Source organism: Bombus pyrosoma, linkage group LG12 (assembly GCF_014825855.1).
Source record: "Bombus pyrosoma isolate SC7728 linkage group LG12, ASM1482585v1, whole genome shotgun sequence".
Classification (NCBI taxonomy): domain Eukaryota; kingdom Metazoa; phylum Arthropoda; class Insecta; order Hymenoptera; family Apidae; genus Bombus; species Bombus pyrosoma.
In genome coordinates this window covers 4331313-4357178 of record NC_057781.1, presented here as the reverse complement: position 1 = coordinate 4357178, position 25866 = coordinate 4331313, and the positions used below count along the sequence as shown (strand labels likewise).

At 35.4% G+C, this 25866-nt stretch overlaps 1 protein-coding gene across 5 annotated transcripts; it reads right to left on the bottom strand.

Annotated features, from left to right (window-relative positions):
* Positions 1-1449: 1449 nt before the first annotated feature.
* LOC122573509 (high-affinity choline transporter 1-like) lies at positions 1450-23659 on the bottom strand. 5 transcript variants are annotated; one of them, XM_043739946.1, is made up of 14 exons: positions 23247-23659; positions 17821-17948; positions 15665-15889; positions 13292-13399; positions 10558-10786; positions 9920-10148; positions 9329-9563; positions 8468-8574; positions 8018-8121; positions 7782-7912; positions 7114-7391; positions 6213-6863; positions 5136-5332; positions 1450-4357 (listed from the first exon to the last, which is right to left on the bottom strand). In XM_043739946.1, the coding sequence occupies exons 3-14, from the start codon at positions 15834-15836 to the stop codon at positions 4072-4074; spliced, it is 2727 nt and encodes a 908-aa protein (XP_043595881.1). In that variant the 5' UTR covers positions 15837-15889; positions 17821-17948; positions 23247-23659; the 3' UTR covers positions 1450-4071. The 5 variants fall into 5 exon arrangements, with proteins under 5 accessions (XP_043595881.1, XP_043595882.1, XP_043595884.1 ...); XM_043739947.1 differs by having other exon boundaries at positions 1450-4348; XM_043739949.1 differs by lacking the exon at positions 1450-4357 and adding an exon at positions 5401-5500 and having other exon boundaries at positions 5168-5332; positions 23247-23656.
* Positions 23660-25866: the final 2207 nt, after the last annotated feature.

Genomic DNA, 25866 nt, shown 5'->3' with positions numbered 1-25866 from the left:
GTAAGGAAAAATAAATAAGGATAAATAAAAGATACGTTAAAATAACGAATTATATTAAAATTTTCAATCAAAAGGATGAAGATTTTGGAAAAAAAATTAGGAAATGAAAAGGTATATTATGAAATATTATAGAAATAAATTACATACTAGAAGAATTCAATTAAGATTCTGTTGCAGAGACTAGCATATAAGTATCAGGAAGAGGAAAATTATCGTTCGATATCTGTTTCATATTCGACTTGAAATTTGAAATTTTTTAAAATTTTGGACATGAGAAAATTATATTCAATTCTCTCAGTTTCAATTGTCTGATCCATTTCTTGCTTATAATATGTAAGTATGTACTACTATTTGGTCTGACCAATAACCTACTTAACTACTTCTTCCACTTACATTTTTCTCTGCATTAGAACCTCAATTAAGACTAATCTGTATGAAATCAGTGAATGAAATTAATCACACAATAAGTATTTCCTTCCTGTAAATAATATAATAATTGATATAAAATAGTAGAATCTGTAGAGAAGTTAGTTATAGAACCGCTTTAATCATCGTTTCGCTCTCCAAGCGATACGATAATTAAACAGGCTTCTACGTCTCACAATTTCTTAAGAAAAATAGCATGATATTACACGGTACCGTGCAAAGGACTGGAAGCGTGTTGGGTGATTGTTTATTCTACGAAAAATTGTTTGTTTGCCGCATATGGTATTGAGCCAACAGAGGTTCTGTACCATTGTAATTCTCGCTATCGTTACATTGGTTATAATATAGAGAGAAACCTCCATGTGTATGTATATATATATAATATATAATATATATAATATATATATATATATATAATTGTACAACTACAGTTTACGGTTTATTAATCCTACAAGACTAGACGTATAATCGGTGGAAAAATATCGTTATTCTTCGTCGTCGGAATATCATAAATTTGCACGTAATACATTGGACGTTCTATATCCAGCAGCTTAACCTTCCCTCACGAGTACGAAAAAGTAGGTTGAGCAACGGAAACCCTTGACATACCCCTTTCCCCTCCCCCTACCCAATCCCTGACCCGTTTCCGGCTAAGAGAAAAATAACGTTTCCTTTTCTCTTTCTTTTTGAGTAGACGATTAATTCGAAATACAGTTTTTCAGTAATGTGCAGATAAATTAAGGAATTTAAGAATTCGTATGTCTATATAGTGATACAAAAATACGGAAATCGCAAAAAGTTCTGAAATTTAGTAAAAATTCAGGACAGATTTATACAGATGCAGAATTGCGGAATTGCAGAAAATTTAAGAGTGTACCTATATACATATGTATGTATGTTAACACATTAAAGTAGAAATTTAATTGACATATAATGTTGGAATTTCAAATTGAACTATTTAGATGTTCATGAATTTCCGCGAATCATCATGCGAATTTTGTTTTAATAAATATTATCCAATAATCCATCCAATAGCAATATTATTTGTAACCGCTGCAAATTATAATTTTCCTACCTTTCATCTAATACCGAATAGGAATAAAACATCTAATTGCATTTATTCGGCTTCAATGATTTCTAAAATAACGATATATTCTACTATAAAATTTCATTTGCGATAGTGATTTCCTTCGATGATAACTTTTAGCGGTTCAGAAAGAGATGTATATACAGTGGCTACCGAAAGTATTAGCACGCATCCTTATTTCCCAATGCGTTTTTTTAATCAGGTCCTATTATTAAATTTTTGTAATCATACGCAAGTACCACTAAATGATACGAAATTTAATATACATGGATCTAATTAATTAGTACGTAAACGCTATAAGTACAATGGTGTACGTATACTTGTTGTAGCCCTTGTATATCGAAACTTGAAATTTTTCTTTACGCTGGAAACGAAACCGAAATGGCTTCGAGTAGCGAAGCTCATGCTGCTGCCTCTATTTCTCACAGTTATGCTGCTCCTCACGTTCCTCCTCTCTCCTCCTTTTCGAACTGGACATCAGAAGTGATGGAGCTGCGTGCCCCAATTCTCACCGTATTATCAGCTAAATCGTCTATTATCTACCTCTTACTGTACTTATCTAAATGCATAATCGTGTTTCTCGAAGGTTCCCCTCTTTCCTTTCCCTTCATACACGAACTGGCCAAAGGTCCTCAACGTATCAGTCGCTCTATCTATACAAAGTCACGCAAAAAAGATGATGTTCGCACGTGTTCTTTTGTACAAAAATTAATCGCTTCGTAAACGGGTTACTTGGTTCCTCTGGTTGAATCAGTCTGAAAAGGGGATTTTTAACGGCTAGTAAACACCTGGGTGACTAGAACTGTATTTTTTCGAGAATAATCTTTTTGAACTTTTTCTCCATCTGACACTGATGCATGTTGTATTTCAACATTTAGTAATTATTTTAAATTATCGCTCGTATACCAAAAATACTCGAAACCGTCGAAAATTCGTTTCTGATCAAATTCGTTTAGATACTTTGACTCCTAGTAGGGAGAGTGTTGTGAATCACATAAGGCGTTTTCGAATTTCAAAAAGGTATATAAATAGCTCGACGGAAAGATACAGTTTTAGTCTTTCATTGGATTACAGAAACAAATGATACACGTCAGAAATGCACAGTAATTCTTGGATTATAGCAACTATTGAACGATTTGTTGCTCCGAAACTGTGCGATTAGAGGTCTTTGTGTTTTCTTATTTATCAGTCATACGTAGAGAGATCCGTGAAAAGCTGAGAGGAGATCCCTGGTGAGTAAGGATGAGATATAAAGGTTACAAGTTTTATGGGATGTTCCCTATAGTGTAAATATAAAATCGGAAAGTATGGTTGTTTTCACGTTCGTCTGATAAATCTGATAAAATCAACGTTAAAAAGTAAGCTATATTCCTGAGTGATAGATTAACTACAACAATGACGAAAAATAAGATCATAGTCATCTTTTGAAACGCGTTTGTGATGAATCGAAATGTTCGTTCACGAAGTTCGTGAAATGCAATGCCGACGTGAATTAAGTAAATTATTCTACAAGAGGGGCAGCGTCGTTTGAAACGTGTCTTGCTTTTATCTAAGGTCTACGAATTTCTGATCGATCGCTGGCTGAAATCTTAGCGCTGGCTTGACGCTTTCAGGGATCAATTTTAATGGACGAATCGTCTGCGGTCTCGACTACAATTTTGTTTTGTCCGTCATTAAACAATTGAAGCGATGTGATTAAGGAAATTTTAATATGCTAAAAATACTGTCAGCGAAAAATATATAGTTTAAAGTTTCAAATATTTCTTGCAACTCTTTCGAAACTTATTATAAAGTTTTGAAAGTCATTGCAAATTATTGCAAGACATAATCTTCGCAAACAGCATTTTTCACCACGACTAATTTATTTATTACCACAAACGATGTTATATCAAAATTGGACGATCTGTTTGATGAAGCGAATGAATGGGACCAGAGATCTATCTACGTGCTAAGGAAAGCATCTCCTTACTCTTTCCATAAAAAACGGGTATTTCCTAAAAAAGTCATAAAAGTTGGGCAGTGGTAGTTATACAATGGTTCGAGAGAAAAAAAGATAGGATCGTAAAAAGACGCGATCGGCCTTGTGACTTGATCAGGCGAAATTCGATTGTCCTCTCGTTTTGGCTCGTGGTTCTTGTTGTATATCTGAAGGAAGCGATATGACAAAGTCGGTAAATCATTTTAAAATTATATCTTAAAAGCAGAATTGTTAACAATGATAAAAAATTAGCGTACGACCCTAGCTGTGGCTAGATCAATTAGAGAGGTAAAAATCATAGCGGTGTAAGTTTTGAGAATTTGAATTTAGTTATGTATTCCAGTTCTTATTATACCTTTAAGTCAGGTTCTAACTTTACTCTTTATTACATGGTATTTTTTCATGACTTAAAAAAACATAATAATTTCCTTACAATAATAAACGTAGAACACTAGCTTATGAAAAATAACAGTAGACTAAGTTATACCATTATGATTCTTAGCCAGCCTGGTGATATTTCACGTTTTTACTTTACAAGCTCGTTATATCGCTTCTTTCGAATATACGTCTTCCTACAAATTTAAAACCTGCTGACCGCTTCGTCGTCAGTCACGAAGTAGTTGGAATTCTTCACAGCCGAGCTGTACATATTGTAAGTAGGACTACAAACGACGAGTCCGGTCGTGCAACCGCTCAGCTCCTTTTCAGTCGTCACGGAACCGTGTCGCGCGATTGTCGACGTTCTTCTATCTTTCTTCGCCAGAGTCATACGACAGTCTTCAGGACGCAATGGCATCGATGGATACGTTGGCTGTCTGGCCAACGTCGTCAATGCTCGGTCTCCAGTGTCATTGAAGCTGCGCAAACGTTTGAACGTACGATCGGAGAGGATGTTCGAAGATCGAGGAATCATGTGAAAATTTTCATTCGTCTTTTATGAGATGCTACGCGAAGTTTCATATAGATTTGTTTTGTAATAGATATTGCAAAGTTTTTATCTTCTGTAAGATTATATAATAAATTTGTTTACCTTTTTGTATTACACTGGCTACAGAAAGTATTTGCAGATCATTGTATTTAATGTAGTGCTTAGGTAGTAACTAATTTAGTCTAAGTATATTAAATTTGTTATCATTTACTATAAAAATTAAATGTAGAACCTGATAAAAAACTGCTTCACTGGAAAATAAGAGTATGTGCAAATACGTTTTGCAGTCACTGTATATTTTGAGAAATATAAAAATACCAATATTAGCAGCAGTGAACAAACATAAGATAGATAGTATAGAAAAATATAAATGCTTATAATTGCATCATTTAATACTAGCAATGCAAAAGCACGTTTTTTAAGCTTTTTATAGAAATGAAAATTTCATGTAGAAAAGAATTTGGATCAAATAAATGAACGATCTTTCCAAAGCTGTAAAAACTTATTCACATAAGCATCAAATAATGTGCACCAACCAATTCTCTATATAACAATAAACTATTCGCTACTAGAAAATGATATTATAGATCCTATATAATCAAATGAAATTACTAATTGCTAATGAATATTGGCAAATAAAATAAATCAAAGCTGTTCGCTATTAATGAGTATTAATGAAATATCGATGAATATAATAATTTGTCAATTATAGATACCTATGATGCCTGACGATGCCCCTTTTGATCCTGCAATGTTCATTTCCACCCTGTCCCTCTAACGCTGTCCCATGGGTTTTGCACGCCTCTACTCCCATAGGAACGGGAGAAAGTGATCCAGGTCCGTACGAACTACTGCTCTGTCTCCTATCCAAGATGTGGACAAGTTCCACCGACGGTGTCGGTGAAAAAGTGCCCTAAAGACACCTCACGTCAAACCTTACCCTCCCATTATTTAGCGTAATCTACCAAATTCAAACGCTACCAAATAAAAACCGAAGAAAAATCAGGAAGGGTTTCGCAAAACTCAGAAATCGTTCTTCTCTGGCATCCAGCGGACAGGGACGGGAACAGATACAGGTAAACTACTTAAAATAAATTTCATTTTAATAAAACGTTTAATTAAACAACAACACAAAATCAATATAACTCTGTTATAGACACAAAACCAAGGATTTAAATATAGTAGAATCTCGTCTATTCGTACAGGTCGAGGAATAAGATAATTTAGGTAACTGAAAAGTTTCGAGTGGAAGTTCGCTAGCTATTATCTTCATCTCTTCTTATTAGTTTAGATAATAGGAGCTAATATTCCAAATTAACAAAATTAACTCAAAATTAATCAAAACCAAATTACTTTTTACATCGTGCTATGAATTCATAGTCAACCAATATTACTGCAAATCCTCCAATTAAACTACTATTATTAGTATTTTACAAACAACAAATTGTCAGCACCGATTCCCTTGCATAATAACGACAAGTTTGGAACAAACCAAATGAAGCTTTATATGTGTACAAATTTCACAAATTGCAAGCCAACTAATCATCCTATTTGTCATAAAACTCTAAAATTATAAAAAGGAAGTTTACGACCTTAAACTTGTCAAACTTACCAATTCACTAATATTATTATCTAGTACATCATTATGCAAGACGACTCAAGTGTAAGTTCATATACCTGAAACTAAACATTAACTTTTTCGTATAAACGAAGTGCGAATAAAACGAGGTTCTACTATGATGAAAAAAAAGAAATTGTTAAATTCACAAGGAGGTAACGCCGAGCTCGCTCACCTGTAACGATGGTCTCCTCAAGGTGCCACCCTCCATACCAACCAGCTTCACGCCCTTCACATTCTTCTTAACGTTGATGGTCGTTAACATATTATCTGGAACACTGAATTCCGTGTTTCCTCTGTCCACGATACTGACCCTCTCGTTTTCTCTCGCTTTATCGTTTAACAAAGATCCATCGTTAGGTTTGGTGTAATGAGGACCCGGAGTCATAGGGGTAGCTACAGTGGGATTCGTTGGCACGTTCACTATGCTTGCATTGTTATTAGGAGGTATAGTTGGTCGATCAGTTGGTAAGAGCATTTGACCCATGGAACCTCTTAGGTTTCGTACACCTAATATTTGGCCTCTGGACACTTCGTTGCTCTGTATAGGGGCGTACTGATTGGGGGTTGGAGTGTGTCTACCGCTGATCGAGCTCGTATGGATGGAGTTTCTTAAGGTTTGAAGATGTTGGAGGCTTTGGTTTGCTTTTTGAACGGCTGATCCGACGCTGTTGACCTTGGTAATGTCTTTTTCGTAAGAATCGGCGGCTATGGTCCCGTTGTCTCCCCGATCAGTCATGTCTTCCACTGAATTGGAAGTAGTGCGGTCGTCGTCGTAGCTGCCGGGTCCGATCCCATCGCACGAGTCCATTCCAGAGGTGGATTTCTGGCCAGATAAACGTTTTAGGGTAATTTGTATTCTTTTAAGACATATAGGATATCACAAGATATGTGAGATATATTTATAGGGTCGATTGTAGATATTAAAACGATGAGAAACGTGCATGTACAAAAATGTCGTTTCGGGTTTATTTTTTCAAGTTAATTGTTAGACATTTAGTAACTGTTGCATTTTCGTGTCTAAAATGTATATGTAAAATATCCTTGTAATGATATTGAAGATTTGAAAGACTCACATTGACAGAAGAAGTATCCATTAGAGCGGCACCAGAGCTGCTCTGTACAACTCCAGATTGGTCTTTTGATTTCCCAGGCGAATATACACTAAGAACATCGCAACATCGGGGAAAGTAACCTTTACCAAGAAGATTCCTCGTAAAGAAACTGGTGATGAGCTGGGTAAATAGAGCCACGATCATAGCGCCGGTGCGAAATGGGAATTTTTGTGATTGCGTTTCCGTGTCGTAGAAAGGGTATTCGATGAGAGCTGGTACGCCCAATCCTCTTTCTCCGCCTGAAATATAATTATAAAATCTTTTCAAAATGAATATTAAGATTAAAAAATACTTTATGGTCTAATCATATACTTTACTTTACTATATAATTTACAATGATTGTTTCTTTAAAGAAACATTCTTCTCATCAAATTTGTAATGTACGTTTATAAGAATTATTTTATGATTATTCTATGATCTATTGTCTTAACAATTAAACTTAAACCTTTGACTAAACCTAATAGATTCTTTTCATTTTTATTTTATACTACTAAAATGTTCTTGTCTAGTCACGGAGTGGCGCTAAAACCAGAAAATTAACACGCCAGATTTATCATGTCTTTTTTCCTGTGTTTTGTGTTTTTTTAAATAATAAATATCCTTTATGATTAAATTTTTATGATTGTTACCACAAAGACGTAAAACAACGGCCACGAAGTAACCCGCGAGACATCCATAGGTGTCGACCAGAGAGGGCCAATGGATAACGGTTAATAATTGCGGGAAGAGCACCACATAAACAAGATCAGAGCTCAAGTACCTTTAAAACAGAGGAGGCAACAGAATTAATTAGTTGGTCTGCTTAGTTGTCGACGGTCAGCGAGTCAACAAAGCAATTAATTCGAGCGTTTCTGTTACTACTCACGATAGATAATAAACGCTATCCACCATGAGCGCTATTAAAGTCGACAGTACTGTGACCATGACAACAGATATCCGGAGTATCCAATTCAGTTCCCTCTCGGTTGCCTGTAATGGAATAAAAATAATTAGAACTTTTCTTCTTCTTTTATCTCTTCTCTTTCTTCTTCGATTGTTCCAGTAGAAAACAGTTTAATTTTGAAAGATATACAAGAAGCATTTAAATCTTCACATTTTATAAAGTTAAAAAGATGAAATCTGTTAAATCTTTCTTTCTTTGATTCTTTTTATAAAAAATGCTTTAAATGTAAAAGAGGTATAAAAAACAGCTAAATGTTCGCTTTTTACAAAACAAAAAAATATTTTAAAGAATCATGAAAATGACTGAATAAAAAAAGATTCATAGAAATTGTAGAATTATGAAATTCGCTAACAGAAATTTATTGATATCTACCTTTGGCCTTAATGTGAGTCTGTAGACGTTCCTGGAGAACATGGAACTGCTGGCTAATATACTTGAATCTGCTGACGACATCACTGCTGCAGAAATGGCACCCAAACCTGGAAATTAATCATGAACAGTGTGTTATTTGACACGTTGTAAAAGATTTAGTTTAATAGATTTTGTAATTTTTCTACCATAAAATGGAATTAAAACAGTAACATTCTCTTTCTTTTTGTTAGAATTTAATTTTCTAGCCTGGGGTAGATAAGATTTAGCGTTGTAGTCAGATGATAAGAATTTGCAGAGTCTTCGAGCGCTCCTGTACAGTTCTTCAATTTTGTTCTTTACAGACACTCGACCTGTTTCGCGGTTTCTTAAGCGACTAATGTACAGGGTGTGCCCGGAACGGGGAGTGTGCTTATCTTGAGGGTAAAAGAGGGTCAAATGGTTGTAGGCACAGAAACGCTTTCTTCACGAGGTCTACAGAAAAATTACGAAAGAATACTTGCTAGTTATTAAATGACTATATTACTCAGGAAAAGGAACTTTTCCATTTTACGCGTATCTCACAATATTGATCATTTTTTATTTTCGACAGAAAGTAGGCAAGAACAAAGAAATAACGCGATGCGCAAGTAAAGCCTTAGACTTGATTGTTGTTTATCAGATCGCTATTCTTTTCTTACTTCACTATTGTTCTTACAATTAATACTTTCAACTTCTTTTTAATGGAATGAACAGAAAGCGTATAATAGCTCACGAAAATATATCGATGCCTCTAACTGTTATGACACTTAATGGCAGTCTCTAATTCTCGTTATTGAAGCGAAGTTATACGAGATATTAGGTCGCCACAGTGATACAACTCACCAACAAAAGAGACCCACTGCGGCGTTAGGTATCGAAGAACAATCGGTAACACATTCCCATCATGTGCTATTATACTCTTGTTAAATCCTTCTACGGATGACCAATCAGTGGCTCGTGCCACCACACCAATTAAAGCTGATGGAAACGCGAGGATCATGCAGCCAAACATCGATGCTATCGATAGAGCCGTTGCTATTGATGTGCTTCGCATACTTAGGATCCTTTGGAAATAGCCCTAAATAAACGTTCATTAAAATTGGTTGGTACGATCATTAAATCGTTAGATCGATTCAGAAGTTAGAATGATTGAATAAAGAAATACGACTTGCACAATAATATAATAATATTAATAATCTTTCTCTAGTGCTGTAAGGGATGTCTTTTAAACTAAATCAATGATTAAAATTTTCTAGATATTTCTAAACATATTTTTACTATTGATTCTTTTTCTTTCGATCATAAACAATTTTAAATTTACATGCTTGGTATACGTGAAGCTTTTCTCTCAAAAGATTTCATTAAAGCCGGAAGTGCTTTGCATATTGAGTACCACGGTATACGATATTAGAATTATCGATGAATATTCAATACCTGCCAAGGTATACCGCCAAATACCAACAACAGCATACAATCTACCCACTCGCCCAGGTCCTCGTTCTTAATTTCCCCCAGCCATTCGTGCGGTGCTAGGTTCTTCTCGAAAGAAACAGCAGGGTGAAGAGTGGAAAATGGAGCAGACACTCCCAAGCCGATTACAATGCAGGCTAACTGCAATACATCGGTGCATGCGACGGAATACAGTCCGCCGAATACGGTATACCTGCAATTCGCATGACATCGATATGTTTACCTTCAAATTTCATCGAACTCGACTTCTCAGACTATGCTACTTCAAACGGGGCAACGAATACTTATTATCGGTCAAAAGTATCGGGATATTTATTTATTTTTGGCAAGATGTATTCCAATTACAAAATTACGGATAAATTATTTCCTTAGATTGTTTGTCACGTTCTGAATTCCAGAGACTAAAATATAAAACTATGATAAATTATTCAAGCAAAATTATTCTGTTAACAAGCTGTGATTACAAGAAGTGATATCCAAAAGTGAAACGACTTTCAACGGCGATATTATATTCAAAAAGTGGTGGCTATGATTTATTCCATAATATTTCTTTTCTGGATGAGATATTTGGAATTTACTATATTTGCTTCTTATTTACTCACACGGCTGCCAAGAGCGCAGAGGCGACAATGCTGATCTCCGGATCCACGCCAGCCACTACAGCCAACGAACTTCCCAATGCTCTCAGCACCGCAGCACACCAGAACAAATCACCACACAGAGCAGGAAGGAACAACAGTCCTCCGACCCCGGCGCCATATCTCTCTTGAAAAGGATCCAGCATAGTCACATGTTCCGCTTTCCTCATTGGTCGTACAAATAACACCGCACCTGTCACGTTTCTTCGTCATGTTAACAATCCTCCATTCTGAGATTAACCCTTTAACTGCCTTGGTTTCAAAATCGAAATGTCCGATTAAAATTTCCTCAAATTGTTGGAAACTCCGAAAGCAATCTCCCTAATCAAGAAACTTCCAAATTTCAAAATCAAGATATTCAATCAAAAAGCTCTAAATTTGTGGAAAACTTCAAAATCCGGACATCCAATAAAAAAAAACACTCATACTTTTGAAATATTCAGGACCAAAATACCTAATCAAAAAACTCTCAAATCGTTAAAAATTTCAAGATGAAATTGAACGAGTTGTTCGAGGATTGAAAATGTCTAAAAAATCACAGTCTCCGGATAAAGTGTAGCACGATATTAAATTAACGAATAGTGACTACTAGAAGTATTTACACATATTCTTATTTTCATAGTATCAAAACTTTGTAATCATATAGAAGTACATGCTAAATGATACGAAATTTAACACACTTGAACTTAATTAATTAGTATATAAATACTATAATAGATATTATCGTGTGAAAATATTTTTATATAGAACTGATTAAAATTAAATTTTAATTAAAACACTGATAGAACTGATTAAAATTAGTTTTTTGTGAAAGAGATGGAAGTGAATGGCTAAAAGACGGGTTTAATGGATTCGCACTTTTAATTAGGTAGCAGAGGCATCGGTTAAGTGAAACGCAAACCTCGTTGCGAATGTATAGCTCCGATTAATTGAAGTTCAATCAAATTCGGGATCTGTGGTCATGGGATGAGTAGCAGGGTGTGGGAAAACATCGTTAGCAAAAAGGGATATCCATTACTCTGGAGTACCAGCAAAAAATTGGTGATAAAGTGGCTAGCGCATCCGTCGACGTGCAAATAAATTGGGCTTATGTGTGCCGGTCTGATTGGACCTGCGATTGCTCGCCAGGATCATCGAAAAAATATTTGCTAGAGAATTTCCTGTACGCATTTTCCGTGAATGAAAAATTTCTGTCTAATTACACGTATATTTTAATATCTGATATTAAAATATTTTTAATAATTCTTATTCACGATCTTTCTATTATTTTTCCGTTTTGATACATTTTTTAATTATACTTTTTCGAATTATGTTCAACGAATTATTTCAAATTATACCAAATATTTTCTAGCAAATAAGGAAGTTTGCTGTAATGGCTTTAAAGGAATATTATCAATCCGTCCTTGAATATATTATGTGTATTATACGAAACATTTTGAAATTCCATCAACAATGTAATGAGATTCGACTATAAAAGTCGATGTAAAAGTTTTCTAATAGTCAGTGTCCAAATACTTTCGTAAGCCACTGTATATCAAAAAAATTCTACTAATACTTAATAATCGTTAAAAATACAATATACCTCAAACTAAAAAGATCTTACTTCGAATCATGAAACTATACTCATTGATACTATATTCACCCCTTCTACCATACTCCTTATCAACACTACCCTCTTAAAGCACACCTCAAACGTCCAACCGAATCGACAACAGTGACTTCCTCACATTGAATACAATATAACCTTCACAATTGTAATCATTCTTAGCCCGAATTGTTCGAAAAAAGATATAAAAAAATAAAATAAAAAATAAAATAAAAGGAAGAACTTTAAGTAAATTGAAGGAGAGAAGAAGCGATAAATATATCAAGTGCCTCGACCTTGACAATTTCATCACCTTCCCATCGATCTACTTCCACCCCCTTTATTATGATGCTCCCTCCGATGCGTGGCAGTTAAATGGTTAAGGTTACAGCTAGTGTTGGGACTGATACTGCGTTGGTACCTATCGATACTAGCTTATAAATTTCAATCCTATAGACATCGTATAAAGATTATAGAAGGAAAATGCAATAAGTGCACATTTTCTGTCTTTTATAAAAAAGAAATTTTGAAGTCCAATATGTTATCAATTAATTCCTTTCAAAAAAGTTAAGAAGAACTTTCAAAGAAGTGAGAAAGCTAACCATGGATCTAATAATATATCTAGGTAATAAAGTTGTGGAATAAACAAAAAGAGTAGAATTGATCAGTTTGATTTGTGGAAGATCCATGTACCGTGTCAGTCTCATCACTAGTTACATTTAGTTAGAACTCTTTCACTTGGCGATCCGTGTATCCTGTATGAGATACTATTAAGATATCTGAGTGACGATCGTTTATTTCTTAATTAGGAAAAGGAAGGAGTCTAACAAATTGACACAAGAGAGAATGGAGCAAATTGAACGATACTGCAATTTCTAAATTTGTCATCATACGAAAAGATTCACCTATAGCTCGAAAGTTCTAAAAAAAAGACGGTTAATCGACTAAAGATACCGATGATCGGTATCACAATATCGTATCTGACGAGAACTTCCGTAGACGATAATGTACGATCCGTATCCATCATACATGTATCGCCGTGTGAAAGAGCTCTTAGTCAGTGTACAACATGCGTGCGTATCACCGGCAGAAAATGTCCAGAGATTGGCGTACCGAACAGTAGACTGAGGCTGTAACCGAAGGGCACTTGACACCAGGCCAATCCTCTGGTAAACATCAATTCAGCGGTCCCGTTCACGTAGGCGCCGCCAACCCACGTGGCTGTGGAAAAAAAGCAAAGAACGCGGTTTCTCTCGATTAGTTGGCTTCGATTAAGCGGGAAATCGCTCTTTCGAGGGAAAATGTTAGGGGGTGAGTCCGGTGATCTGTGAAAGCTCGGCAAATAGAGCACTAGAGGCTTCCTTGTATTATACTAGGCGGAAGTGACATTTCTTTCGCTATTGATGAAATTAGGGAAGGTTACGAGTGGATGTTGGAATATATGTACATATACAGTTTGAATATTGTTTCTTCAGTGAAAATGGCTATATACTGTATAAGGATTCGTGTAAGTATATGGTATGTGTTTATTATTATCTGTGTTATTTATGTAAATATTTGTTTGTCGGGATCGAAAGCTCGATATTGTGGCTATTTTCTCAATCAGGTCAAACTAATCTTATTCTGTGTTACGTAATTATTATATAAAAATTGTTTTAATATAATATTAGGGTAGTTGTTTCCTTCACTTATCAATATTTATTGCATGTGAAGAAATGCAGGTTATTTCATAATTCGTAAACTAAGATGTATCTATTAGTTCATAAGAGATAGTACAATAAACAGGATATTTAATTTAATTTGCTGATTGAATTAAATTTATAAATCACGATGTGTACATTTAAAATTTCCATAAGCTAAAGGTAGTTAATTTTTTATTTACTGCATTCGAACAGCTACAAGGTATTTCATAACGCGCGAACAAAAATGTATCCACTAATTCACAACGCCTAGAACAACGAACTTGATATTTGCTTTAGTTTAGTAATTGAATTAAATTTGAAATTTCGACATGTAAATTTCAATTCCTATAGAATCGGAACACCATTCTATCGGGCATCAAACAACCCAATCTTTATCAATTCAACCATAAAACATACATAAAGCTATTGCCGGTGTAAAATGAATTTTACCCGACCCAAATCCTAGTGTAGCTGACCGAACGTCGCTAGAACAATCGGAACGACCGACCGCAGAAATGCGTGCAAATCCCCTCCACCGTTGCTCTTACCATTCTCTCGTTGAGTCAAGAGAGGGAGGGAGTTGGCAGCGCGAAGAGAAAGAACATAATACGGACAGTTATAGCCGAGCGGAGCATTTTCCGTGGCATATTTTCCCGCATAGCGTTCATTAAGCTAATGGAGGGATGCAAAAATGATTTCTACCGCGGATATAGAGTATGGTTGAATATGTAGGTATAAATGAAACGCGAGTTCTCGTAACGTTAGAACGGATTCAACGCAATCTGATAATACAGGTGGGGGTAACTTAACGAGAAATAGGGGGCGCTTGTAGAGACGGTGATGGGGAGTACATGTACAGAGAATGGAATAAAAACGCGTGAACAAGAGAAAATAAACTCGAGGAACAAAAAAGGGAACTAGGAATAAACGAGAAATGCGATTGACGCGATGACAAAAGCCGGGATTCCCCGATGTTCTACACTGCTCGATAAAACATCGCGTGTACGCGTTCAAATGATAGAAGGTAAGGATGGTCGATTTCTTCCGGAAGTGAAAGCGATCCTTGAGACTGTGATTGTTCATATTTCGCGATTAATTGTATGATCTTTGGTTCAATACGTGTAGCAGCCCGCAAAAGAAATTCGTGTTATTGTCATATACAATGTATATAGCATAACATGTATATAATATAATAATCATATATTATATTATTATATATATTTATTTTCATAATTAATTGTTTAAATACTTTCGTGAGCCACTATATGCATAATGTATGTTATATAGACATAGAATGGTTTGATATCATTCTGTTCATACTAATTTGGAGATTAAGTTGGATAAAGATGAAACTTCATTGCGAGTTTCAATAATGTTTGAGTTTTCTAAATTGAGTGATCTTGTACTTCTGATTTTGAATGGTAGATTATATTATTCCATATAATCCTGATCAGATAGATCTACGGTTAAGATACTTAAAGTTTCAATGGGAACAGATAGAGTATGGAAGCAGAGTTTAATGATCTCAACTAGAAATTTTCGCGTCGGATTGAATTCCGCGGAACAGATTAATAATAATAGATTTAGATAATCCCAATTATGGCGGTAAACCAACCAAATTTTAATTGAATTTTTGATGGAAATAGCTGAATTATACAAATTACTTTACAACATTTGTAATAGCTTCTATATGTATGTAATAATTTCTTTAAGAAGAAACATTCTTATCAAAATAATTTAATGAAAATCTATTTCATTATGGATTTATATTTAAAAAAATGTTTAAACAGTTCTTAAAACTCACCGATCAAAGTGAAGATACCGAGGATCGGGCCTAAACCACGATCCGCTAATATCATTGCATCTTGGCCATGACGTGACTTTTTCTTCTTCACAGTGCCTGCCCAAATGCCAACACCCAACACCAACACATAAAACACGATCACGCCGATCAAACCTATCACGTACACCCCCATCGTTGCAGCTTCACTTCTGTCTTCTTCCGGGATTATTGTGTGATCCCCTGTGACTGAATTATATCAAAATTAAAATATTTTCCTTAACTTTCTTTCAATTTTTATTAGGAACTATTGGTAACGCGAACAATTTTGGATATTCAAGGTCGATTTCTTTACTAGGAATAATATTAATCAGATTTGTTTAGTGAAAATATTACTTCTCTACTATTTAGTTTTACATCAGATTGTTCGATAAGATTATAGTGTTTTTATTATGAATGACTATCAGACAATGAAATGTTCATTAAGAAAAAATACTAAAGACTCCTTAATAAAACAGGTTTCCTACTTGAAGGAATTCATTGTTGAAAACGATAAAAAAGTTTTCAGGGAAAGGTTCGTGGGGATAAAGAATTACAGCCAGACATTTCTTAATCTTCGCTCTTAATTTCCCGAATATAATAAATGTAACGAAAAAAGTCATATAGTGAGAAAGTAGCTTTGAATCATCCGACTGGATCAAACAAAAAGTAGAAATATGCTGTTGTATACAATTGAGCATAGCAATCTAAGTATTTAATTACGTATTTCAATTATGTAATGCAAGTAATAATCTAATATTTAAAAAGATAAAGTTTATAGTTTTCGATAATAAATTTCCTAAACTCTAAACACTAAGCAATTATAATTTCCGAGTTTACATTTGGTCTACACTTTGACCAGGGATAGTAATTAATTAAAGGAGCGGCGAGAACGTAGGTATACTAATTGCAAGTCAAAGCAATATTGGGCTTGTTTCCGTTCGCAACAAAGACGCATTCGAGACTGGAATCTGCTCGACACTAATTTTCTAGTGTTCGTGATCAGTATCGACGATCGACAGAACAATCGTAATACTCTAAATTGTTCTTCCATTCCCGATCCTTTGTAGAACAGAAACGGCTCGACCTCCCTTGGTGATTTGCAAATGAACAAATCGACGCTGCCGAGATACTCATTGACACCTATTTCAGGGAAACTTGGTGAAGATTGATGAAACAATTCCCACTGGAATACGGGGATTGCAAGCCGACAAATTATAGAATAATTCTCGATTAAATTTGTCTTCGTTCCAATCTCAATGCTTGTCTCGATAAAATCTCGGTAAATTCAATCAAATTTATAAATTCTAATTCTATGAAGATACATTGCCTTTAATTATCTGTAAACTTTTGCTACGAATTTTCCGAACAACGTAATATAATAATAAATTAATATCATTTTTGGTGTCCGAATTTTTTAATCGTAAATATTATCTTTTTTGTACCAAATGCTTCTTAGCACTGACCACAAAACATTTGAACAGTCAATTATCCATTATAGAATACATAACTTTCAATAATCAATAGAATCCTTTTTAACACTTATTATATGTAAGATAGCTGTTTGTACTGTACATTTTTACTAAATATATATGCATATATGTATCCTGTATCTTCTATAAGCATTTTCTGATTCGTTTCAAATTTTACCAGCATAATCGCCCCGTTACGGTGCCAATGAAATTTCGAAATCTCTTATATAACACACACAATATATGGATAAAATTTTCTATGGTAAGTTGAGTAAATGTAGTGTATTCAGGAAAACTTCCAAAGAAAAGCATAAGTTATAAAATTATTTTGATGAGCTACTGTAAATTCCTCTGCTATTTTCATTCCATCCAATCTTCGGCATCCTGAACAAGCATCGTTCCTCGTATTGATCGCGTGCCGGGTTATCCAATAAAATTCGGACACCAAGCTATCGTTTTCAGCGTTAAGCAGCCAGCTAGGCAGACAGACAGGCATGCAGGCAGGCAGGTCCGAAGCAAAAGTTAAAGCTCGGTAAACTCGTCGGGCAAACGGTGGAAGAGCTAATCGACCGCGGCGGCAATTGCAGCGTGGATTAAAATTCAAGTGTGGCCTAGATATCGGACATGGATGGGTCGTCGGGTCATGACCCGGCTCGCCGCTTTACTCACGTAAAGTTCAGCCGATCCTCCGCGCTCCTCTCGCGCGGCATTATTAATTCGTCCGCGAGTCGCCCCCTCTATTTTTTTTTTTGCTTTTTCGTCCCTTCCTCGGATTCCTTTTTTCTCTCGTGGACCACCTGAAAATAGAGGTGAAAATAAAAAAATAAAAGAATCGCACGCCTCGATTGAACAGCAAAGCGCGCCGTTCGGAAGGGGTGACACGCGATTCGAGTTTTTGTTCCTTCGTTCCCGGACCGTTCTTTCAACGATTTCCGATCGTACAATCGTGCATTCGAGAATTCTTTGCACTCGCCGTGTCAAGTATTTAATTTGGCTTTGCTTTTATTTCTTAATCTCGTATTTTATTGTTTCACGCTTTAATATTTTCGTGTTTAACGTATTTTAAATTTTAATAATGGTACAGGTTTAGTATCGTTATACCAAGCAGTATTTTGTGTAATTGTCACTATAAAGGACGCGAAAATTTTGAGGCAACGATTTAGATGAAAAAATCCTTATCTGTGTTCGCTTTATCATACAATATAATATCACATTCTTGACAAAACATGACATTCGATTTTTGCTGGAAAGTTTGTTCAACAGAATGATGTGCTATTATGTTCAAAGAGGCAATTCTTCGTATTTTTTTAAAACTAATATTCTTTGATTGTGTCATTTCCCGATATGCGTATTACATCACTCATTAGCCTGTTTCTGCTTGTAATTATCAGAATTTTCCACTGGTTATTTTGCTTCGTGTGTTTTTCTTTACGTTAACTTTGCTGTTTGATTTTGTGGAGAATTTGCCGTGTTGACAGGTCAAGTGCGTGTTAACAGCTTGGTAGGAGGGGAAAAAGGGACGAAAAGATTGCAAGAGAGAGTGTTACTTTTATAAGATTAAATATGATACTAGGTAAATTAAAACCCTATTAGAATAATATCTGGATTCTTTTATTCAATGTTATTCAAATGTAATGTCCTGACAAGCGTTTACTCTTGTCCTGAAGCGAAATGGAATTAGTTAGAGTATTTTAATACATATTTTCTCAATAAAATGGTAATAAGAATAGATTTTCATATATTATTCTCTTTATCGTATTATTACAATAAAATTAAAGAAAATATTTTGCTTTAACTTTACACGATCAATAAAAAAAAATGTATGACAATCCTTTTTATGTTAAATACTTTCATTATACATGAAACTCGTTTGATTACAAGAATCCGCCTTCAAAGTCTCGTTTCATGTCTTCCGTCGTCCGTTCCCAGGGTAGAAACATGTATCCGAGGCTTTTCAGCGACTTTCCTCGCGGAAATCGTAATAAGAGACTTAAGAGCGTTCAGAACGCATCTTCACGGTTTCACGATGGTTTTGCGGCGAATTCGTTAAACTGGTGACATCGCGGCCTTTTTCTCATGAAAGAAGAAATACGCGCTTTTCACTCGGAAACTAGTAAAAAAGCGGTAAAGCAGTAAAATTTGAAGAAATTTTCATAATTACGAACATTTCTTAATTGCTTATGCGTTCGAAAGCTTTTACTATCTGAAATTCTAAAACGCGCTGATATTACCAGTGAATTTCTATTTTAAGCTCGTCAAACGAATTTTTCCACTTGCAGCGTTAAAATATTCTATAATTATAAATTTCATCGAATATATAAGACATATTTTTTAATCTCCTGATAATAGATAAAAGTAGATTTAACAGAGACTCGATATAATTAGTTATTTTGAGATATAAGTTTGTAACAATAGAACTCGTTACGATAAAGATTTCATAAAAGAAGAATAGGAAGATTGATAGGGAAATAAGAAACAATTGTATAGATGATAAGGGAAAATATACTGCTAATTAATAATCGATAAACAATTGCTTACTTGTATCTATACTTTGTCTATGGGATTCTTATTCAAATGTATAAAATATAAGATTACTAAAAATATAGAAATTTAACTAAATAATAATAATAATATAAATAATAATATAAATAATACTAAATAATAATAAATATTGAATATGAATAAATAAATAAAATACAGTATCAAACGATAATTGAAACAAAATTACATAAATTAATTCGATCATATCATAGTTTTAGTGAAGTATAAGGTTTGGATAAATATCGAATTAAATTTAGAAGAAAATCAAGTTGGTGCTAGATGGGTTAATTGGCGTAAAATTAAAGTTCTTAATAGCCGTTTCTATTAGGAGAGGAACATTAAGCAGTCGTTTCATTAAGCGAGTTATCAAGATTCGTTTCTTGTTTCTTTCCTTTTTGCGTCATCTTTCTTACTTTTCACCTCTTTCCATAGTATTTATTGGTGAAACCAATTAAAACGAGCACATCTGGTATTTGCATGTTCTGACCAATCAGAAACATCGCATTAAGCTGGGTAAATACCTTAACCGAGAATCGATAAATTTACGCGTTGGTCGCGACCAATTGATTTCTACCGAGTGTTCATAAACATTTTTTTTCGATCCACCATCATAGCCAGACGAAAGTAATACAAAGAATTACTTTTTATAAACTTTTACTGTTTTTAAAATAAACAGAATTACTTTTTTTGTCAATATTTTTTCAAAATTTTGTTCTATTTTATTCTCATGCTTTTTTAGTAAGATGCTAATGTATTTGATGATAATATTTATTTGGTATACATCCATGGATCATTTAGATCGCATTAATTTTCGTTCTAAATAATTTTACGTTCGTAACATAAACTAGCGTTTTTGATATTATTCTGATAAAATAGTGCGGTTATCGATATTTCCTATGTTACAAAATTTATTTATCAGAATGAAATATCTGATGCAGATCACGCAACTTATATATATAACAAGAAAGGGGAGCAGATCAAAACAAAGGTCAATTTCAAGATAAAACGGCAATTGGAACTATAAACCTAAATAACCAAAGTATCGAAAAATTCCAAGCAAACGGAAGAGATAAGGAAAAAGACGAAATAAGTGGAAAACTTTCCATAAAACAGTCATTCGAATGTATCAGGACTCGGACAGAAGAATAGGCTGCAGCTTGTGAACTAATTCTACTTAGTAAGTTAGTACACGGGAATATCAATCAAAATGCAAATAAATACTTCAGTTAAAAATAAATCCGAATATATATATAATCTAAATATTCAAAGTATGGAAAAATTGCAAAAGGGAATAAGAGAAAAATAGAAATAAGCGGAAAAGGGAAGCACACGATGAAGCGCGCGATACCGCGTGAAACAGAACGCGAGTAATTGTCCCGCGGCCCACAAAGGTTGGTTCGTTACTGAAATTGCTTACTAATTAAGTGTAACGAAAGAAGGGGGAGGTAAGGATGAAACAAGTAAAAAAAGAAAGTAAGAAAGAGGAAGATGGAACGGGGAGGAAGAGAAAAATTAACGAGCAGAACGTTGCTGAGCCGAGACAAGAATAAATAGCGCGCACGGCTCGTTATAAATTTGTAGAAAACTACGTCGGGTGAATTGAAATGGATGAAAGGACATTTTAGAGACTCTGTAGACCGCGAATCGTTTCTGAAGAGATTTAAAAAAAAAGGAGAGGAGGCATATGGAAAAGACGAAGAAAATGAATATGTATAAAAAAGAGAAGAATAAACGTAGAAGAAAGAGAAGAGGAAGAGGTGGAAAAAACGCAAGAACCAAGGGTTAAATGGCTCAGAGACTCAGGGGGGAAACGAGTTTAAGAAGTTGCTCGATTTGTTCTTCTATTCGAAGAAGAAATTTTCTCGATAGGCTGGCACGATCGCTTTAACATTTTCACCGCAGGATATCCTCAATTGAAGCCACCTTTCAATCCAAGGAATAAAGAAGAGAACAGGGAGGAGAGAAGAGTAGAAATTGTTTATCGTATCGCATCGTAGAATGTGATTTGGTACATAAATATGTACAATTACACGTTATAGAAGAAAATTTTGTTATAAAAATAGTTGAACAAAATAACATTTTGAAATAAATTTTAGACGAATACTGTGAATTTTAATTGAGCGATGGTTCTTCGAAAGATTGTGGAAGATCATTGAGGGTAAGAAAATAGCCACTTTCTATTTTTATCGTTCTTAAAGATGAAAAAGTAAAAGATATACTGTAATTTGTTTACGATATACTAAATCGAGACTAGTCCGTAGAAAGAACTATATCAGAGTATCTGGGAACAATCAGAAAGAACAAAATTTTCGATTAAAATAAATTGCGGATTAATATTAGAAGAATCTGAATTCTTTCAAGCATCAGAGTACATTACCGGATAACATTAAAATACGCACTAGCTGTAATATATTCATAAGAAAATTTATAAAAGATTCGTACTAATTTCCTTCTCGTATCTTCCCTAGTACTTATCTCGTACTTATATCTTATACATTTTAAATTTTACACTGAATATAAGAAAATTCCGTTTTAATTAAAATTTCCGTTTACTAATTTAGTAAGTAGAATTAATCTCTCAGCTTGCATTCTATTCTACTGTCCGCGTCCTGATATGTTTTCATTACAATGCCATTTCATATATGACAGAGGAGGACAATAACAAAGGACGATTATAGCACTCCTCGGTGAAGCGACGTGACAAAGGACGAAGCGCCTCATTTGCAGCGCTGTTTGTTTTCCCAAAGAAAACTGTTTAACCGTTCAACCAACACCGATGGAAGTGTCAAACGGAAAGTCAATCAAAGCAACGAATTTTTGCTCCAAGCTTACAGAATTAGATTACAAGATTAAATAATACTTCATAAATAGTTAGATTTCATTCCTAGATCCAAATAAGCCAAACAGCTATTGTTTACTCTTAAAGGATTGTTCCTGAGTTACCCTGTACATCTATCTATTCTGATCCATTCAAAACACGTTTACTACCGCACTTAATTTTTGAATCACATATACTTTCGCATTTTCTCTTTTACGAAAACAAATAGTCTCAAAACTCTTCTACGAAGTATTTAATCAAGAAACGAAAAGAAATCCTAAAAGCTTGTAGATCTTTAGATCTTTTTTCTTTCAAAAAACCAAACACGTACGTAAAGGACATGCCTAACAATTTTTCTGTTGAAAAGAGGAAGAAAGAATAGATAAAACATTACGTTTTTCTTCCCTGAAGCAGCTTATAAGAAACCGAAGATACAACAAATAAATAACGTTCGACAAGAGACATAAAAGAGAAAATGATTTAGAAATTACGTTTCCTTTCCCTGCGACAAACCTCAAGGAAAGAAGTCTGCATTTCCTTCCCACAGGCAATTCTTAAGAAACAGCAAAATATACTAAACGAATAACAAATTCGAATTTCCCCAGCTTCGACAGAGGAAAAAGATACACGAAAAATCACTTTTTCTCCCCAGGAAAACAAACGCGAATGAAGCAAAGCGAAGGAGAAACGTGGGTGGTTTCTCGAACGAAAGGAGGAAGATGTTATGGCGACTTACTCCGGAACACGCCTCTCACGTGAGAATCCCCATACTGCTGACTCCGCTTCGATTTCCAGCTGGATATTAGGAATCGGATCTCCTTGGACGGAGATCGACGTCGTGTCTCGTTTTTTCGTTTACGTGAAACGGCGACCAAAAAGGTCGCCGGTTCGGAAAGGGGTCGACGAACAGAGAAAACGTAGACGCGTGGAAAGCACACAGGCGAGACGCGGGGGTAGACGTGGAGAAGGGACGAAGACGTGAAGACGCGTGACGGATGGGTCGGTGGAAGATTGGCTGGTGGTCGCGACACGCGGACGCTTTTAACGAGGATTGTGCGCGAGAAGAGCGTACGCGAGCACAACGGCGGCGACAGGAGGGAGCCAAGCGTACGACTGAATCTAGTACTCCGGACTCGCAGCATCCCGTACGGCTGATAGGCCGTGCGCGCTGGACCGCCACCTTGCCAGGGAGTCGTGCCGCAGACGGAGAGGGAGAAGGATGGAAGCTGTTGCCACGCAAGGGGGCGAGGGATGGTGTCTACGAAGGAGGGGAATGACATTTACCTCGCTCCCTCTCTGTTTGTCCATCTTCCTCTGTTTAATTTGGCCTCCGTCCTTCTCGCTTGTAATTCTCTCTCTCTCTCTCTTTCTATTCTCCGTAGAAAGCAGGATCTGAAAAGAGAAAGAAAAATGTTAACTACGAAGGATAAAAAGAGGAGCGAAAGGGGAAATACAGGGGTGGTATGAAAGGGAGAAAGAGAAAGGTATGTTGAAAGGTATGTGGGGGTGCGAGGGAAAAAGAGGATGTTGAAAGGGGTACAGGGAAAGTGAAACGAGGATAGAAGGATGAAACGAGGGAAAGAGACGAAGATAAAGTTTACCAGGGGGAGGGGAGGAAGAAGCGAGATGGAACAGGGAGAAAGAGAAAGATAGATATCGTAGAGGGGAGAAAGATGACTGAAATTGGAGACGAGGAGAGGCGGAAAGAAAGAAACACAGATACTCTCTAAGGGAGAGAGAGGGATGAAATTAAAAACGGAAAGAGATGGGAGCTCCTGAGTGGCGTAGGAGGAATGAACGAGAGATGAAGATAGGGATTGTCGAAGGGCAGGGACGATCCGTGGAAGCGAAACAGGCTGTTGAAGGGGAACGATGGAGCAGAACGCGGAGAAGAGATAAAAATGAAGTAGATCTGAAAAGAGAAGCGAAACTGAAAAAACAAACATAGAAGTTATCGAAAGGCAATAAACGCGAGAGAGACGCAAAAAGGTGAACTAAAGGAGAAAACGGTAGGAAATGAAAATGTAGAAAATCCACGGGGTGAAAGTGGGTTGAGGGTAGATAAGCTTATGATCCGGGGGATACAACATGGAGAAGCGAGGGGAAGACTGGAGCACGAGAAGGAATTCAAATGCAAAGCAAGATGTTGATACAAAGTGTAAGAGCTTGTAAAATAGAATTTCCTGCTAAAACGATGATGGAAAGCTTCGAGCTATATGATTTAGTTGTTTGTAAACATTCGACGGAAAGGAGGAGATAAAACGAATCCGGAAAATACAAGCAGGGGCAAACAGTTGGAGAAAAGAAATGGAAGAAATGAAAAAAATGATCTGAAAAACCAAAAAAGTTCGAAGTGGTAGCAGAAGATGAAAACACACTAGACGATTTATTACAGCGAATCAGCAGCAAAAATTGGAAGCAAGGATCAAGAAAATAAAGAGGACCGTTTGTCATCCTGAAGAAAAAATGAATTTAAAAAAGAATGTGTGTTAAGAAAGGGATATAAAAAGAAAAGGATGTATAAAAAAACAGCGCCCATAGAGGAGATACAAGATAGAAAATTGGAGATGATAAAGCATCGTTTACGGCAGCGAAAGAGGAAAAAGGGGTGGAAAAAGGAAAGAGAAGAAGGGCGCCGAGAAGAATTGCGAATTAAGAGGAAACGTGACAAAGTTGCTGTTACGACAGGAATAGAGAGATATCGGGGGCAAAACGCAAAGGAACGCGACACGGGAGATAGAAAAGTGACAGAAAACCTATGACGAGGTAGACAGCCGGGAGAAACGCGAAAGAGAATGGCAGTTAGGTAAAGGAAGGATAAACGAAAAGTATAGACAGTGATGCTGATGGAAACGGACCGACCGCGACGTACAAGTAGAAAAAGGTTGCAACTTGAAATGGAAATGGCAGCGCAAGTATCGCGAGTCGAGGAAACAATGTTACCTCAAATAATACGGGCTAATTTAGTATTAGAAATTGAAAATTCAACACTCCTTCCACAGTTGATAATTCAGGCCAATTGAAAACTAATTATAGCGATAAAATTAGAATAGAATTTTTGAAGTAATTAGTAATTTTTATGATGCTAAAATCTTGCAAGACAGTACGCAGTAATACTATACAGATGAAACAGTTTAAAAAGAATACTCTTTTCGATATAAAAATTAGCAAATTATCAATTTTTAAAAGTTCCTTAAAAATTTTAAAGGTTCCTTCAATTTCTACCTTCTCTATAAATTCTGAAGATAAAAGTAAAAGACGAAATTTTCCTACAAGTTTTATGATTATTAAATTCCGTAACAGCGATTTAAAAAATTTCAAGGACCTTAAAAACGCATATAAATTGTACAAGATTT